Raw genomic sequence first — 19822 nt, forward strand, 5'->3', positions numbered from 1 at the left:
AGGATGTTCCCATTTTTTACAAAACAAATAGTTAAGCATAGTTTCTCTAAAGTCATGTTGAGCTTAAAAACCAAATAATTTGGTACCTATAAAGGGTTGTAAACTTAATTGTAAATTAATTTTTTTTTATTATTCTTTTGGTGAGTAAAGTAAGCTTTTGTAGTTTTTCACAAAATCTGCAAAAAACCCCTAAGACTGACAGGATTTCAGGAGGTTTTACTGTTTTAAAGGGAAAAAATACTACACAGATTACAAAATCTCAAGAAAAAACTTTTTATTGTACATTCTTTTTTACCCTAAAGCTAAACATTCCCCAAGGATTTTTAATTGAATACAAAACAAGAAATATAATATGCTATACCATACCTCTGATTAATATAATTATAATGCATATATGCTCATGTAGAAAAAAATGCCTGGCAATTGTGTTATTTCATTTCTTATACAAATATGCAACAAAAAGTTTTACATAGTTATTTCACTTTCCCAAATAAAAAAACGTTTTAGATTTTACTGTGACAAAGACTGGCAAATGGCCATCCTCATCAACCAGTTCCTCTAATTCGTCAATAGGAAAAACCGCTGCATTGTTCTCCATGGACTCATCATCCTCATATGGCAAGACTTCGATCAAACTTCTATACATATTTTGCTGACCACACTTGTACTCGACTATCACCCTGTACTCAACAATCGATCTCTCACACTTAACATGTCTGAAGCTGTGATACAGTTCGTTTCCTTTCTTCCAACATTTCATAATAAAATATTGGTCTTCAACTACATGATTGTAATACCTACATTTCCAATCGCCTGGGAAACTGAAGATTCTCAAGCATGTACTGACCCCGTTTAGTTGGTATTCAGCTATGTTAGAGGTATGGATGTTGATGTGTTCAAACCACTCGATGATGGCTCCAGACCATTGACAATTGCCAACTCTACACTTTATCTGTCTGTAAACACAATACTTGGAGTGATTATCCAATATAGTAACAACCCCGCACATTTCATTAGGACAGAGCTGTGGCAACACTGACAGCAGCTCCTCCACGACCCTGGGAGAGACATTACTGAACGGTTGACGACACACATGGCAGTTGGCAGCATTGTTCCTACACTGGCCGCAAGTTACGTGTCCGTTGACACACAAGACGATTGGTGCTCTGACCAACTCCAGGCACACTGGGCATTGAGCGATCCTCTCTACCCGATCCAGATACTGTTTTACATCTTCATCCTCCTGGAAATAGAATTGTTTCAGAAAACACAAGTTAACGACCTTCAACATAACTTTATTTTGTGTATTGCCTTCTGGATTACTTCACAAACGATATATAAGAGGTTAAGTTACCTTTATTCTGTCCGAGTAATCCTAAAGTCGTCTGTAGCCAGTTTCAACGTCTATAGCGTCATTGTCAAGCTGGACTTTAAATCGCAACCTCCTTAGACCAACCATAGACGTCAAAACTGGTTGCCCTACTGACAACTTTAGGATTACTTGGACAGAATAAAAGAAAACTTAAAAATATTTGTCTTGATAAAAAACCTTGCAGAAAACTATTCATTGAAAAATTGCCATTTAAGGTAGAAATCTTTAAAAAATAAAAGAACTAATGGGGGGGGAACTAAAGGGAACTTTCTATGTTCTTTAACTTACGTTACACATAAATTTGCTATGGATATTTTATTTTACTCAGGGGTTCTCGTCTGTTTGTTCTATTATGTTTGGTATACCTATTTAAACTAACCTTAAGAAAGTTATTTTAACACAAAATAAATATAACTATATGAATGTAAGATGTAAAAATAGTCCCCGTGTGCAGACCGTAGCACAAGCTCATTGTAAAACTACATCCACAAAATTTAAGAGGTTTGAGTGGAATCCATATCCCCTCTACCTTACCCTGGAAGTGGAACAACAACAGGTTTGAAATAACATCAGACAGCTGATAATCTTTTTAGCAAATTTCCCATATAGGTATTAAACTATTACCATAAGTCTCATGGTAAGACACGGGACCGATTTACTATTTTGTTTTGATCTTCCCAGAGGCCAAAAACACTATCTGTTCAAATTCACATACATACAGAGGAACCTCGTTAACCTCCCCCTCGGAGGAGGGGGGTCGTTAGGTGGGACCCTTGATAACAAGTGTAATTTTCAAATATCCTAGAACTTATTTTACCTCTAATAACATTGCAAACCTCGATAAGAAGTCAACCTTGATAACAAGTCTTATTTAATTTTCCTCATGAGACTTGTTGTCAAGGTTCCACTGACTCTTATACAGGGTGTTAAAAAAGGTGGGGACATATATTTTACTTAGTTTACCACATATATTTACATATATTTTACATATATTTTACCACCTTGGGTGAAAATAAAGAGAAATTCAAGAATAACATTTTTTTATTGCTTCGTTAATCAGATATTCGCCATTTTGTATTTTTTACACGAACATTTTTATCTTTGAAATTGTTCAACCTATATTTATGAAACTTGGTCTTGGTATGTATGTTAAGGTTGAAAAGACCCATCTTAGAAAAAAAACTCATCTTGATTCGACTAAAATTAGAAAATGGCTGATTGTATGAAAAAATTCAAGAATATTTGACTTAGCATTTTTAATTCCCTATCAAACGTTACCAACTTCAAAAAAATATCGAATAAGAAATAGCTGAAAAATTATGACTTTTAGTTTTAAAATGGGGCAAACCTGTCTAGTTTAGCCTTATACTGTCATTTTACAACAAGAATCGTAATGTTTCAACTATTTCTTATTCAATCTTTTTTAACTTGGTATCATTACTGAAAGTACGTTAAAGGAAAATTTAGATTCAGTTGTAATGCTAATTGTTTGATCATTTACTTTTTTCTATGGTTAAGGTGGACTGGTAAAACATTATAGTATGGCTAATGTATGAAATTGTACTAATCTTTTGTGGACACCCTGGCCTGTATTAAATAACCTTACTTACCATGTTTTAATATCCTTTTCTTTTCAACTAAACATGCAATATCACTGTCTTGAGCAAGTATAGTTTGAGAATTTGACAACAATATACCAAGCACTTGAAAAGCATCAATACTAACTGTATTCCTGTACCTTCCTATTTGCAATAGTTTATCAAATCAAGCTTATCATCATGTGTTGAAGATAACAACTGTACAGTTAACCTTAAGTTACTCTACTAAACTAAACAAACACTGAACAGTGATCAGTGATTAGCTGCTAGTGCTAGTATTGTAATGAAAGTAAACCCCAGATTAATTGTAATCAGAATAAAGGGTTATATTCATCTGAAAACTGAACTATGAACAATAATGGGATATAAACAAAGCTGAGTATTTACAAATAACATTTGACAGTAAATATATTAAACTAGCTGTAACCCGCGGGCTTTGCCCCGTTTAACTTCTTAATTTTCAAGATGATCTCGTTCGCATGGCTCAATCACGTCCTGGTTGAAGTTCGTTCGCTACGCTCACTCACCTTTAGGTTGGAGCTCGTTCGCTACGCTCACTCACCTTTTGGTTGCAAATTAGCTGTTGTCATGAATGTAAAAGAAATAATAGTGCTGCACCCTGTTGGTAATCCTTTTAACTTTAATGCTATTGAACATCATAGAACAGAACCAACTTGTTTAATTGAAACAGCTGTTAAGATTCATTAATTCCATTTCTCATAAGGTTAACATGGGAAACTCCAGAGCCACTGGGGCGGAGCCGATTGGGCGGATCACGAAATTGATGGTGTATAAACCTATTCCATGACATTCTACACGTATGTAGCAAGTTTTCGTGGCAATCGGTTCAGCGGTGTCTGAGTTTATCACTGCCAAACAAACAAATATATATATATATATATATATATATATATATATATATACAAACATCCTCTTTTATACTTATAGATAATTAATCATGTGAGTTAAGTTTAGTTGTATTTATCATTGACTGTAGATTTTATTCACTACAAGTATAGAACCGGAAAGGGTAATGGATAAAAAGAACCAGATCTATGTTTCTTTTTGTCCTGACACACATACCAACCCTTGAACATCAAATACTAACCTTAAATCAATTTGTCAATTCTGGTTACATTAATATAGCCTAATATATTGTAGTTAATGCAAATACCGTACTAAAGTATTTGTAATAGTTATTGTGGCATTTCAGGATGCATTTATCTTCAGTACACAATTTACTATCAACTAAATGCTTACAATTTGACTCATACAAACCTTCCAAGAAAAAGAAACTTGATTCTACATTATTAATGATAACTTTTATTCTACCATCCTTTTTATCTAAGCAAATTTTAAACCTAAGTTTACAAACCATATAGCCATTATAGATTCAGATTATGAAAATTAAAATTTAACCAAATTAATAAGATTTAACAATAATATTAACAAGTGGTACTGGTATAACTTATCAGCCCAGCTTTTAGAGACTTGACAGTTTGGTTTTAAATGTATGTAGTAGAAATGCCTGGACTTTTTATTTATAAGAGTTCATTACAAAATTACATCTGCTTTAGTAATGACTGGACAAATTGAGGAGCGTTTTTAAATATTATAATTTCAACCATGGTTTCTTTTCAATTTTATTTTAGTAACCGGTTTTGGTCTTGTCTCCCTTCAGTAGAATCTCTTGTATTCATCCTTGGTTTAACTGACTCCTCAAAATATTTAAATACGAGAGTGGTTTTTAAGTAAGGGCCGGTGCTGGTTTCAGGTATAAATCTGTAGTTCGCTTGAGGCTAATCACCATTTTACTGGCATCATTAGTGAACAGAATTACACTAAAAGTTCCTTCTCCATGTTAATCTTGTTGATTATTAAATATTACATATTATATTCAGTAGATTGTTTTTGTTGTGAAATTTTAATGAAGACTTTGTTATTGACTACATTAAATGTTTTATACATTTTTTATGTTTTATTTATAATTAAATTCTATAAATCCTGTTATTTAGTTTTAACCTTGACATTATCTTCTTTATTAAGCCTTTCGGCTAGTCTATACCGGTACAAAGAGTTCCACAAATGTGAAACAACTATTTTATTTATTATTACTAAATACATTTTAAGAAAGGGCTTTATATAATATTAGGCTATAAGAAGAATGGCGAAGCACCTGTCCATTTATCTATAACGTCTGTACTTTTATGTGCTAATAAACATGATTTGATTTGTTTTGATAAACAAACAAGCTGCAACAGTTTTCTTTTCCTCCATAAGAGTAACATGGGCATTTTAAATGTTCAGTTTTGTTTAAATTTTTATTGGCATATATCTGGTTTTTTAAATTATTATCTTCTTTCAAAATATTGTATATTTTGTTAGGTTAATTGCTCTTTAATTAGTGTGCTAAATTTTGTGTGTATGTTAAAACAATGAAATATACCTATATTAGTAAGGGAGCAGTAAATAATTTTCAGAACATCAATATTACAAAATGGGTTTGGACAGCTTTCCCTTAAAAAGGGTTTAATAACACTTAAATTGAAATGTTACAGACAAATAACAAAAAAACGTGAATTTGTTTGAACCTGCAAACATACCAGAGGTTAATTTATTAAAAACAGTTTCAAATGTTGGCCCAAGAGAATTGAAGCTGCTGTACAAAAGTACCGGTAATCCTGATCATTAGTAATATAAGCTACTAAGAAATGATTGTTCTGTGGCAGTGTTAAGATAGGTGACAGAATCTCGATGATGTAATAATTCTACAGTCACCACACACAATGTGTTACACATACAATGTTAAATTAGGTTTTCATATCTTGAAGAAAATCTTATCAGATCAAACATTGAATGGGCGTAGTGAAACAATGGTTGGATATTTTAAATAAATGGATTTACCTGTTAAAGTGATCTTGACCAGTTTCATTTATGTTTATCTTATTCAGTTGAATTTCCTCAGTCGATGTCAAGGATTCGAAAATCAGTAAGTTTTGAAAATCATTCTGTAATTTTTTACTGCAATCCAATCAGTTTATGTTTCAACACCCGATGAAACTTAGTAAAATACAGTAATATTTCTCGGAATCTTTTTTAAACCAGACAACCTTTTCTGTATAATATATATTACAGTGATTGCAGTTGCTTTGGTCGCTCAAGCCAGAACTTTATCTGATAGTACATTGTAAAGACACAACTTATCCAACACCGTATGTAATGAATTGTATACGATAGATGTAAAACAATCTAACTTTTCAAATTCAAGGTAATTAAAATATAATTTCTCATCCACTTTTCGAACAGTTCATTTCTAAGGTGAGATTTTGTTTGATTTCATAACACAAACTATTAGTATTACATTGGCATTCTGTCAATCAGGTGTTATTAATCTGTAAATAAAATGTGAATAATTTTGCAGCAGCAACAACAGTATCAGCTGTGTAGTGAAACTCAGAGGACTTCCCTGGACTGCAACTGTGGACGATGTCGTTAATTTCTTTGGTTTGTAAACATTACGTACAATTTAATGCTTAGATAACTTAAGTGGCTTGTTGTAAATGCTTTGTAATAATTATTATTAATTAATTAATTTGTTTATTTGAAAAATCAAAAAAATCTTACAACATTTTATAAACAAAGCTTGCTGCAAAAGCCAGGAAAAATTGGCTTGTCTGCAGCTCATAGAGATAAACTTGTTCTAGATAACAATGAACTTTGTCCCTTGGTCAGTCCTTCTCCATATTACACTCTGGTTTTCCTTGTTTCTTGTCAAGATCTGCTATTATATTGTTGTTTTGACTTATTCTCTACCTTTCTATATACTGTATAAGACTAGCTTGCTTTAAAACAACTTGAAACAATTATCTTAAATAAATAAAATGTATAACAATAAACAACATGCATTAAATTACTGACCATTGTATTAGTAGTTTTTAGATAATTACTTGGGTAGTGATTAGGGTGCGGGACTTCTGTCCTCTGGAGCCCTCGGTTCAAATCCAGCCAATCACCAAGCAAAAAATATTATTTTAATTGTTCTGAAAATAGTTTTTGCTTAGCCAAACAAACGCTGTATTTTCCAACGCCTTCCCCCAAAAAGATGTTCCTTACCCACACAAACAAAGTACATACTTAACTTTGAAATGGCAACCATACCAATATATAGGTATTTTAAGCCAAGTAAGAATGGAGATGAGTGTAGGATGAGTGGGGGCGATCTTTTAGTCTTGTTAGTGACTAAGGCACGACACTTTCCTTAGACACAACTGTTAATTAATAGTTTAATTAAAAGTTTCTGGGTAGCAGGAGCACTACAATAATGTTTATTCTAGTTTAGTTTATTATGATAACCTCTTAGCAAGACCATTTTTCCTGACCACATCATATAGGAATGAGGTCTAAAACTGGATCCTAAGAGAATAAGGGACATAATTAATGTCCTTGTCCTTGATCATGAAACTTTTAAGCTATATCAAGCTGGCAGTATCATTAGGAAAGGTTTCATATCAATGATTAGAAAATCATGTTTCCTTACACACATACTGATGTTTCAGTATTTATGTTGACAAGTCAACAAATATATTTTCTCCTGTTGAATTGTAACTTACCAAACATTTACAATTATTTTTTTAATTTTGTTTGAATAAATGCATCAGCAGGTGTTAACTTAAGTAATTAATAGTTGTTATATGTTTTTAGACGATTGCAATATCAAGAACGGAACTATGGGAGTCCATTTGGTAATAACAAAAGAAGGACGGCCAAGTGGGGTAGCTTATGTAGACTTGGAATCCCAGGATGATGTGGAATTGGCTTACAAAAAGGATGGTCAATACTTAGGGGAGAGGTACATAGAAGGTAAACTATTGTTTTTATTTTTTGTAAAGAACAATTTTTTCAGCATTATTTTTGCTTAAAAGTTTTGTACACATTTTTGATTAGAATATATTATTCAGGAATCACAGTTTTAAAACCGTATGAGATAGAACTAAACTTTAAATGTAGAAAATGTTTGTTTTAAGACCTTTGTACCCCACACGCTATTACATTTTCCAAAATTCCTTCTATTTTTAAAATTAGTAAACTTTGGCGCAGTGGTACATTGTACCGGTACACTTGAAGGTAATTTTGGAAAGGGCTTCTTTTCATTAATCTGGGATACAAATTGTGTTCCCTTGCATTAATGTAGGCGGTTGCAAAAAAATTAACTGTAAGACCCTGAGTTTTAGACATTTTAAACACCCTGTAAGCATAAAGATTTAAAGTTATTTTCTTAAATCAAAATAATCAGTGAACAATTACCTTTAAAATGAGGTATCACTTGTCCGGATTTTAAATTTTCCAAAAACTACCCTTTTGGTACGTTTGGGAGATTTCAAAATTATTTTTACAAATTCTACAATGTAAAACATGGGGGATTTAATTACTAATTAGTTACAAAAAATCTACTTCAATTAGTTTGACTGCTATAATTTTATACTTTAATACTTTTAATACTTTTCATTGAAATGGCGACCATACAAATTAGGTATTTTAAGCCAAGTATGAATGGAGATAAGTGTAGGATGAGTGGCGCGATCTTGTAGTCTTGTTAGGGACTAAGGCCGACATATTCCTTAGACACAGCTGTTAAATAATGGCCCATACAGCTAATGGCAACTAAGGGACCTACAGTTTATAGTGGAATCCGAACCACATTTTTGCCTTATGGTATTAACGAATTGGTCTAATTATCAGGATAGTACGGCAGACAGTCGTAGTACTCACTAGTGCGGACGTAATAATTGTGTACGGCTGTCTGTCTCACACTGTATAAAGATATTATAGATAACCAGGAAAGTTACTTTGACTGATTTACTTATCTAGTGTTCCAAGCAACTGTAAGTGAGATGCAGAGAACGATTAGAAGAAGCAAACAAAGCATCCAACGAGCAATATCCGATGCTTGTGTCAGAGTCAGAGGCCTTCCATACAAGACCAGTGAACAGGATGTTATCAACTTTTTTGAAGGTTGGTTTTTTCCATTATCAACTAACCTGCATTATGCAGGCAGGTTACTTGCTTCAGTTAATGTATTTTAAGAAAACTAACCATTGTAACACTGTAAGGTAATATACCCTGATTATGGAGATATGTAGGCATGCCATTCCCATATCAAAGTAGAAGCCAATTTTAGAATGAAAATCTCGTAGTTGATTAAAGTCCTTGTCAGAGTATGCTGATGCCAATTACTTATTTCTTTTGTAACCAGATTGTGAGGGAAGGAACTTTTTAACTGAAAAGAAAGCTCACAGAGAAATTTCATTTTTGAGCAGAGCGAGCAAAGCTCTTATTCTACACTCCTGCTTTTGTTTTCCACATACTCCTCCTGAACGGCTGAAGGGATCTGCATGAAATTTAGCACAGTCATAGTAACCAACAATCGGAAGGTATAAATCTCATTTAAGATTCATACCTTACAAATTAGACAAAGGGCTTTTCTCTACGTTGATTTACATTTTTACAAATTGAAAGTGGGTCTTATGGGTTTATTGTTCACCACGATATTATTTGCAAGATAAATAAGAGGTAAACAAAAGAGTGTAACATATGTTGGTCAACGACTCATCTAAACTAGTGTGTTCCAGATACTTTTAAAACTTTACTTTGAAATGGTTTAATACATTTATACATTTACATTTAAAACATTTAACATTTAGTACATTTTAATACATTTAACACATTTAATACATTTACCTCTAGAACAAAAGGGAAGAACAGTTGGATTAAAATCGTTGAGCATAATTTACTACAAAATGAATAACTAATTAGGGTTCCCGGAACTAGGCTAATGCCCCATTGACTTATGACACTCCAAAAAGCCATTCCATGTACATGAACCAAATATGCCATTGACTTTGAATACTCAATTAGACATTCTATTTAAGTGAACCAGTGTACCATTGACCTTGGGTACTGCAAATAGGCATTCTATTTATGTGATCCAAATATTCCACTGATATTGGATATTGCAAGTAGAAAATGAATTTATAAAAATAGATGAAGCAAAGAAAAGTATTGGATTAATATGCTAGCTCCGCTCAATATTGCAAGCAGATAACTGCATTAGCACACCTAGTAACAATAGGATAGAGTTGCAACTTGGGCAACACATACAACGATACAACTATGTTCAACTCGTATGAAAAATTTGCTACAGCTGGTCTAGCCCCTCTCTACTCCAGTATACAAAATCAATCATAATACCCAATGAATTAAAAGTTTTAAAATATTTCAATAGGAAACAGTATGAAAGAATGTGTCTTTCAGGTTTAGACATATTACCTGATGGAGTATTTTTGGTACACGATGATCAAGGAAGAACTACAGGGGAGGCGTACGTGCAGTTTAGAGATCAAGAAGAAGCGGAACGAGCACTCAAAAGGCACATGGGACGACTGTATCACAGGTAAAACCATCAGTCGCCATTATAACAAATGTAGATCTCAGGTAATAAATTAATTGAAGCTATATTTTGGTCCATGAGAATCACAGACAGTAGACAAATCAAGAGGAATCACCTTCAAATCTAAAGAATAACTTCTGGATCCTGAGTAAAATTCATCATGGAAATTCCTGGTTAGGATGTAGTATTTCCTTGTGAAATTCTGCATGGGTTATCGGTGCTATTGATGCTCCTGATAAATCTATGATATACAGGTTTGTTTGAGCTGTGATAAACATAACAATAAAAAAGTGGTGTAACTATACTTAAATTTGCATTATAATTGGAAATACAGTAGAGTCCCGCAAACTCGGCACTCGATAACCCGGCAGTCTGGATAACTCGGCCATCACCTGGCTCAGAAAATTAGTGATTTTTTGAGTCCGAGTTAATCATGGATTCAAGCCAGCTTAAGTCATATTATTCTAAACTGGTACTAAGGATTTGTTGTACAGGGTGTTTATAAAAAAACTTTACAACTTTAAACAATCATAAAACATTTATTTTTTCACTTACAGCTATGAAACAAAAATTAAAATTTAGGAAATTTTCTCAAGTTTTATTTACATGATAAGAAGTTTACCTAACTTCAATGTGTTTCCCGTTGTTTGCTCGCAAAAAATCAAGTCGACATTCCAGTTCTGACCAAACACGACGCAAAATTGAATGATCTATTTCATCAAACGCTCTCCTGATCTTGTGGGTCTTGAAGGAGGATTCCTATTATATCTTGTCCGAAATCTCCGTTGAACAACAACATCAGATTTCGTTTCAATGAACCACTCCACACACTGCGCTTTGATTCGTGCTTCCATTGCGATGCTAATGAGACTTTTCAATTATTTGTTTTTGTTTACCAAACAACAATGTAAGGCCATCAGCTGATTGAACTGCCAGCTGATTAAAACTTGTTGAGCATCCCTTTCATGTGGTGTCAATAGGAAACGTTTATGTCCCATGGATCATGAATGGGAGAATGTTAAAGTTGTAAAGTTTTTTTATAAACACCCTGTACTTTATCTGATGACTTAATACTGACTTGTAATATAAATATAAATAAAAAAGGCGGTTAAAAAGCTTAGAAACTGTATCGCTCTTATTTTTAACCCCAGTTCCCGATAACCCGGCATTTCACAAACTCGGCACCCTTTCAGTCCACATTACGCCGAGTTTGCGGGACTCTACTGTAAATGTTGGATTAATAAGTAAAGTATGCTTAACTAGCAACAAATTGCCAAGCAAATAAGTAAGGAATAGCATTTACTCACAAGGTGGAACTGAGCAATTTTTTCAAAGCTTTAAAAATACAGAAAAAGTCAATATTTTCTGAATGAAAATAGAATTCAAGGTATATTCAGCTCAGTTTGTTGTCTATTTAGTGTTTAAATGTGAGAGTTGTCCGTAAATTAAGGTCTCCATCCATCTTTCGCAAAGAGGCAGGCTAGTTCAAATATAATACCAACATCATGTTTCTTACTTCGTTCACTACTTTTCAGATGGTTCCCACCTCTAATGGACGATTACTCTGGTCATGTTATTGAATATGGTTGTGGAAGAAAATTCACGCTCCCACCAAATACAAAATTAGTTCTGTTATTAAATTTCTGTGTTCTCACCTGTCAACACAATTGAAGTCCAAAGCAGTTGACGGACGTATGAAGTGAAATGTTCGCATTTAAAAAATGAGCAAAAGGGGTGAAAGGAGTTTGAAAGATTTTAAATTTGGCACAATGCTTTCCATGGTGGAGGTTGACTGTTTTTTTAATCAGTTTAATCTGCCCAAAGTTAGGCGAATTTCACAAACGTATCTAGTGACTCAATGAGAGAGATTATCAAACTAATACAGTCGAGCTAGAGGTTAAAATACCTTAATCCGATGAGCGGCGACTGGTTTTAACCCAGCAATGGGGTCATCCTCAGGCTAAGAAAGGACATAGAATTCTCTGAAGAGGTTGTTAAAAAGTCTATAAATACGATGCGAAGAACAGTAACAATTAAACACATTTTTACATGAAAATGTTTTGCCAGAAATTGACTGCTCTGCGGACGGTACGTGTAAATTGAGTTATAAGTCCAGACTGTAGTCATTGCCGTCTTGTCCATCTGCCATCCCACTCCCCCTCTTCCAGTTCTTATCAGGTCCTTTCCGTGTTGTTACTTTCTTTCAAAGCCGACTGCTGTTTCATACAATAAATTACTTTCAAAGAGCCTTTTTTTCAAAATGTGTTGGGATTTTTAGTATTTAGTGTTGGACTTTATGACAACCTCTTAAGAGTAATTCTATGACCTTGCTTTGCCAGAGGATGACCCCATTGCTGGGTTGAAACCGGTCGCCGCTCATCGGTGACATGATCACATTAACTGATTAAGGTATTACCTCTAGTATTAATTTATATTGTGATCCAGGAGGCAAAAACAACAAAAAATAAATAATACAGTCTCTATGAGACTATCAGGACTATGCTCACCTTTGTAAGTCTGAAACACGCCGATCTACCAGCAAAGTTTCCTAATAAATCATTGTCACAATGGAAACTGATGAACATCAGCTTCGGGCCCCGTTGTGCAAATATTTACATGCTTTTGCGCACTGCCTAAGCCACTAATGCACATTTGCTACCCTAAACCACTTTTCTGCACACACATCTGTCAACTGGTATCAGTAATCAGATTAACAGGGATCGATCCCCTTCCTAGTTCCTAAAGAAACCTAACACAATTCATATTAGTGGGGGAGTTTATTTTCATTTCCAACAACTTTCAATATTATGAATAGACTAATCGTTTTATAAGGAAGGATAGGCAATAGACAATAGACAATAGACAATAATCTTTATTGACATGTTCGCTGAGAGAAGTACATGCGTCAGAATATAAATAAAGTTTGTGGATTTAATATGTTGTTAAAGCTGGTTATCAAGGAATTTTTTTTCTGAGTAAATGGCCTTTCTTGCAGCCAATTCTCTTTCTTGCAGTTAATTGGTTCTTGAAACGGTGAATTGTTCATTTCTAAGTTGTTCTGGTAGGTTATTGAAATAGGAACGAGCTAGAATAGTAGTCCGGAGCCCGACGTTGGTTTGAGATCTGAACCAGCTTGCTTGGTTACGACTGGAGTTAGATGGAGACCTTAATTTACGGACAACCCTCGTATTATCCTTTTAAGAAAATAACCTATTATTTCAAAGCCTATATTATCATTGACTTTTGGATACCATTCCATCCATGTGGATTAACCGTGAACAATTTTCTATTACAAAGGACGATATTTAAATAAACAACTGACTGAGTGTCCATAGACATTTTTAAAATGGTATGATACTTTAATACTTTTCTTTTAATACTTTAATACTTTTAATACTTTTAATACTTTAATACTTTAATACTTTTAATACTTTAATACTTTTAATACTTTAATACTTTTAATACTTTAATACTTTTAATACTTTAATACTTTTAATACTTTAATACTTTTAATACTTTTCGATGAAATGGCGACCATACTAAGTAGGTATTTTAAGCCAAGTATGAATGGAGATGAGTGTAGGATGAGTGGCGTGATCTTGTAGTCTTGTTAGTGACTAAGGCCGACATACTCCTTAGACACAGCTGTTAATTAATAGCCCATACAGCCAATGGCAACTAAGGGACCTACAGTTTATAGTGGAATCCGAACCACATTTTCGCCTTGGTATATACGAGTTGGTCTAATCAGGATAGTACTGCGGATAGTTGTAGTACTCACTCGTGCGGACGTTAATCCACACCAGAGAGTATCACATCCACAGTGCATGCCTATAAATATCCACAATTCGTGACCTCCTAGTAGCTGGATTACAGGACGACGCCACCCGTCCCAGTCTGGTCAAAGAGTTACACATGAAGAGGCACATCAAAGTAAAATCAGACTGTATTTTATTAATTTTTTGTTAGTTTTCATCTAGTTGTCATCTTGTGTGTAAGTTCTTTGCATCTTAGTTTGACTAGGTGTATGTATTTATAATGTAACATAGAATCCACTCCAAAGCTTTGTAAAATGTCAGAGTCATAAACTAAGTTTTTCATTAGGTATATAGAGGTGTTTAGAAGTAGTTTGGGAGAGTTGAGGCTCGCTCAGTCGCCCCAGACAGATCAAGAGGAGTACCTCCCTCCCCCTCCCCCTCCACAGACCCAATACAGAGGGCCGGTTATGAACAACAGGGGTTATCAAATACTGAGACCACTGCGATTTTCTGGTTATCCAGGTATTAATCTCAATTTTTTGTATTTTGTACACTACAGTTTCAGATTTTTGCTCTTTTTTAAGAGAAGAAAAATGCATGACAATTAATTATTCTAAGAGCACGCGGTGTACAACTATCTCCATTTCATTGAGAGAAAGAGACGGGCAAAGAGGAATATGTGGAATTAACATGATTGTTTGCAACTTCTGCCTGTGCAAGTATGAACACTCTAGGCAAGAAGTAGAACCCTGTTTAAATTAAACTAGGGGACCATAGCAGCAATTGCTACTTTATTGCTATGCATACAACTTTAAATGAAATACACACTTTTTTACACATTTAGTTGCGGTCCACATATAACACCAAACATAACAACAAATACACAATGTATACATCATCTGGTATGCTTAAAACAGCTTATAGAAACACTGTAGCAGTACTTCCATTAGAAAATGACCGGATCTTTGATGGCCTATGGGGCAGAGCAGTTTAGTTTTTGACACTTCTGATATTTTTCCCATCGTCCTTGGATCTTAAGCTTTAAAATGAATCCTCAACAGCCATGCTACCTTTTTCCTAGCTCGAGATATTTCGTGGGGAACGATATATGGAATTAACTATATAGACTAGATACATTTTCATGAAACATCAAGTTCTTCCATTATTTTGAGTGACATCAAGCTAATAAAACTACAAAACTCAAGAGTTCTGTTGAGTGTTGTTCTAATTCCTGTCAGTAATTATATATATACTTCGTTCTCTAGGCGAATTGAAGGGGAAGTTCCCCCACCACTTTTTTGTATTTAATGTATGTTGCTAGCTGTTGAGCTATTATTAAAGGTAAGGGTTAAGTGGAGGGGATAGATTTCTTTCCCTAAAACCGCCTAAATATTGTGCACGAAGTTTATTAAATGAGAATAATAATGCCACACTGTGTAGGTAGATAACCTACAATCAGCTGATGACCAGCTGACCATTTATCTATCAATAGTTATTTGTGCAACTAGTGAGAAAAGTGAGCAATTGACTCACTCGAGAGAAATCCTTACTCACGAGCCGTAGGCGAGTGAGGAATGGTTTCTCGAGTGAGGCAATTGTACTTTGAACTCGAGTTGCACATTATACTTTTCCTACAGTTACCATAAAACAAATAAATTTGTGAAGAAACATAACCTATTTTTACACAAAAGTGAACTTTTGATATAACATTTAATGTGAAGTGACAAATACAACAGTACAACAGCTGACCAGCTGATTTACAGCCAGTGCTGCCAACGTATTTCGCGCGCATACGACGTTGCCTGCAGGTTACGCGCTCACTATTTCGTGCCTTCACGTTGAAAATCTGGAGTGAGACAAAGTAATTAGAGTGAGACAATGTTAACATTGTCTCACTGATGAGCGAATTGGCCACTTTGCTTTCTCAAATCAGTGAGAGAACATGTACATTGTTAGGTAACTGTAGGAACAATATTTTACTAACATCCCAATGATCTATGTCATAAAAGCCTGTTTTTCATAGACAGATACATTAGACAACAATGGAATGGCGCCAGATACCCACCATACGACCAAAACCATGGAAGACAACGGGACCCAGAACCAAGGTACCACCAGGGCGAAGGTAGAGAACGTAAATCAAATGCTTTGCACATGCGAGGACTTCCTTACAATGCTACTCGAGATGACATTACGGAGGTAAGACCAATCAACTGTGACTATGGTTTGTTTGAAGCTCATTATTGGTGAAGGTGAATTTAAATTATTTAAGGGAATGTTGCACACATTTTCCATCACAAATAGTGAAAATAAAAACAAAGTTTTTCATAACGTTTAGGGTTTTGGATCTGATTCCATCCTCAGCTGAGAATGTATTAAAAACTTTACAAGGATAGTATACAAACACATCCAAAGCTGGAAAAACAGAATAAAAACACCCACAGAACAAGTATACTGTAGTAGTCAAACAGATATAAAACTAAACACACCTGCCGCAGCAAACCTGCAGACTAAGCGAATTTCCATTTGCCTTTAGAGATTTTTACTCAATATTTTCTTTAAGTTGTCAGATTTAACCTCTACTTTAAACAAACAATCAATTTAATGAGTAAACATGGGCATTTTTTATTTACACTTTTTTTTTCTCTCTATAACCGGTAAGCATACAACAACGCTTCAGTGTGCTAAGTTTTGTTTAGGCTCTACAAAATGGTTTTGAAAGAAATTACAACATTTCATGTTTTGGAGTCAAAAATGGGAAAACAGATTTTTACCCATAAAACCCTTCCCGAACCCCGGTTATTCAATCATGCTGGTTTCAGAACTTGTTCAAAATAACGTAGATTTACATGTTCATACCAAATTTTATAAAGTGCTTCAAAAGTTGTAAATAATTGAGTAAATCTAGCCTTAGAACTGTTAAACAGGTGTATATTTTAAATTTTGTTTTTATGACATAGGTCAGGGATCTCCAACCTACGGCCCCGCGAAGGTCTACTGGGAAATAGTTTTGTTTTATATATTTGGTATAGGTTGACGATCGTCAAAGTTGCGGCAACACCACTACGTAACTGTTTCAGTCTCTGTGATCTCATGATCATCATTACTGATCGCGGCAACTCGGCAATATCTTGGTCGTCACGTCACTCACGGTGGCGGCATTACCCTTAATTAAATGTTGCGGTCTCGGTGATAGCATGATCGTCTTTAGGGATCGTGGCAGCTAGGCAAAACCGTGGTCCTCAATCACGGTCGCGAAAATACCCATGAGTTGCCGTCTCGGTGAATACTTGATCGTCTTTCGCGTCTCGTGCAGTCTCGGGGATACCGCGATCCCGACTGCACGTTGAAAATCTCTTGCGGTATCAGTAATATTGTGATGATCTCTCCATTGATCATGATTTATGCCTATACTCATGATGTTAAAAGAAAACCAATGGAACGGCATCAAGGAATTGAGACTTGATAATTGGCTATTGGTGATCATTGTAGTCCTTGGTCCATACCGAATTCAAGTACAATTCTTTGTGCCCAGGTTGGCTGGCTACTCAGTTGCCCAGTTTAAATATGTGACACCTATCTCACACTTTCCAATTTTTTTTTCAATAAGAGAAAATCAGCTGTAAGCATGTGATTGGCCGGAGCCAAGTGACACACCATCTTAATACAGATCTTCCAAACTAATTGAACCTCGTTGAACCTAATTGACCCTTGTTTTCAATTGAAAACAATCCTTGAAGGATCAGGACAACAAACGTTAACCCTGATTTGGCTGACCTTAAAGTGGCAACTACAAAATTCTAAATTCTCCCTAAAAATTTCTGTTAATTTTAGCCATACAATTCATTGTCAATTATTCTTATCGTTGTAACAATTAAATATTCAATCAAGTTAGCTGAGTAGTACATAAAAAATATTTGGTTTTGTGTCATCCTGTGTTTTCATCAGTCCTACTTAAAAATATCTATTATTATTATTATTATTATTTTATGGCCAGCATTGGAACTTTTAAGTCAATATAATGGTTAGGTTCTTTTTAAATTCTGTCTATTCTTTGTGTCCGCCCAATACTTCTTCATTCTTTCCGACCGTTGTTTTCTTTCTTCTTCCGAAACCACTCTTCCTTGTCTCTGATTGTTTGCTCCTATTGGCAGGATGATATTTTTGTCTTTGAGTACTGCAAGCGCCTCTGACTTATTTTCCAAATCTTCTAATGATATTTTCAACCTTCTCATGTCCTCCTTAATCTCTGTAATCCACCTAAAGTCACTCTTGCTATTCCACAACTTGTCAATTATTTTCTTGCTTATTCTATTTTCCGGTGTCCTTAAAAGATGTCCAATGAATGAAATTCTTTTCTTTTTAATTATACTTGTCACTGGCTCTATTTCCTTATATACAGTTTTATTTGAGGCCAGTCTCCAAACTCCATCTTTTTGATATTTTTGGTTTATACATGTTCTGATGATTCTTCTTTCTATTTTTAGTATTTTATCTATTGCTACAGTGTTAGTTGTTTTAAATATAGTTTTACTTGCATATGTTATTTGTGGAAATATAAATGCTTTGTAGTATTTCAATTTTGTTGCTATTGATAGGCATTTTTTTAAAATATCTATAATAGAACAAATACTAATATCATTGTAAATATACTGTAAATTAATTTATATTAACTTGCTTATGAATTTGAATAATCATAAGCCTAATGTAATGACAAAGTATAAATTAATATGACAAAACACATTTTATATACCCATAAATAATTATGTGAGGTAGGTAAATTATTTTGTTTGGTCACAGTATAATTCACACAAAAACGTTCAGAATTTTAGTTAGTCAACAGGTTTTATATCAACTCAAAACATTACCAAGAAATATTCAAACTTCATCGCTGAACTCTTAAATATAAAAATACCTCTTTGTGCGTTATTTGGAGGTGAGCTACCTATCTACATTAAAAAGTTGATGGTCCGGCCCACCTTTCATCCAAAAATTGAAAATTGTCAATGTAGCCTTTGAGTAAAAAAGGTTGGAGACCCCTGAAATAGGTAATGTTAATTTATTGTTAACTTTGGCTGGATAAAATCGTTGTCTACGTTGTTTAAGGTTGGCAAAAATTATGTATATTTCACAGAATTATTGCCAATGTCTCTTACACTCTGTAAAATGTTTTTTTTATGATGAAAATGGTGAAAACCATTGTATAAAAGGGACATATGCAAGGCATTAGATTTCTACTATATTCTAGATCCATTCTCAATAAATTTCTCTGGACTACAGGAGATACATAGTTATGTAGACTAGTAACATTGAAAATTGCACAATCACATAAATTTATTTACCAATCGTACGCATGTCGGAATTAAATTTTTTTATCTTTTTCAGTTTTTTAGCCCCATTGAAATAATTGGGATTGACTTCCACTTTACCTCTAGAGGAAAACCAAATGGACAAGCAGATGTGATATTCAAAACTAAAGAAGATCTTCAAGAGGCTTTGAAAAAAGATAAAAACTACATGAAACATAGATATATTGAACTGTTTGAGTAGTTTACCATAAGAGAAATAATGGTTGTGAAAAACTGATTTCCATAATGTAATAGAAATCATATTTTTATAATGTTTTTTAACAACATCATTTGACTTT

The 19822-nt window shown here is 34.1% G+C and overlaps 2 protein-coding genes across 2 annotated transcripts; one reads left to right on the forward strand and one right to left on the reverse strand.

The window, feature by feature from the left end:
- Window positions 1-259: 259 nt before the first annotated feature.
- On the reverse strand, window positions 260-3096 carry LOC128990508 (E3 ubiquitin-protein ligase Siah2-like). Its single transcript, XM_054412883.1, has 2 exons — window positions 2983-3096; window positions 260-1243 (listed from the first exon to the last, which is right to left on the reverse strand). Exons 1-2 carry the CDS (start codon window positions 2983-2985, stop codon window positions 479-481), a joined length of 768 nt encoding a protein of 255 aa, XP_054268858.1. The 5' UTR covers window positions 2986-3096; the 3' UTR covers window positions 260-478.
- Window positions 3097-5835: 2739 nt separating this feature from the next.
- Window positions 5836-19822, forward strand: LOC128990763 (heterogeneous nuclear ribonucleoprotein H2-like). The gene is made up of 8 exons (XM_054413328.1): window positions 5836-5959; window positions 6392-6474; window positions 7672-7830; window positions 8839-8982; window positions 10282-10420; window positions 14522-14697; window positions 16199-16374; window positions 19561-19822. Exons 1-8 carry the CDS (start codon window positions 5865-5867, stop codon window positions 19723-19725), a joined length of 1137 nt encoding a protein of 378 aa, XP_054269303.1. The 5' UTR covers window positions 5836-5864; the 3' UTR covers window positions 19726-19822.

The sequence above is a fragment of the Macrosteles quadrilineatus genome, unplaced genomic scaffold (genome assembly GCF_028750875.1).
Source record: "Macrosteles quadrilineatus isolate MER2022 unplaced genomic scaffold, UCM_ALF_1.0 Scaffold_3__2_contigs__length_128488019, whole genome shotgun sequence".
Taxonomy (NCBI): Eukaryota; Metazoa; Arthropoda; class Insecta; order Hemiptera; family Cicadellidae; genus Macrosteles; species Macrosteles quadrilineatus.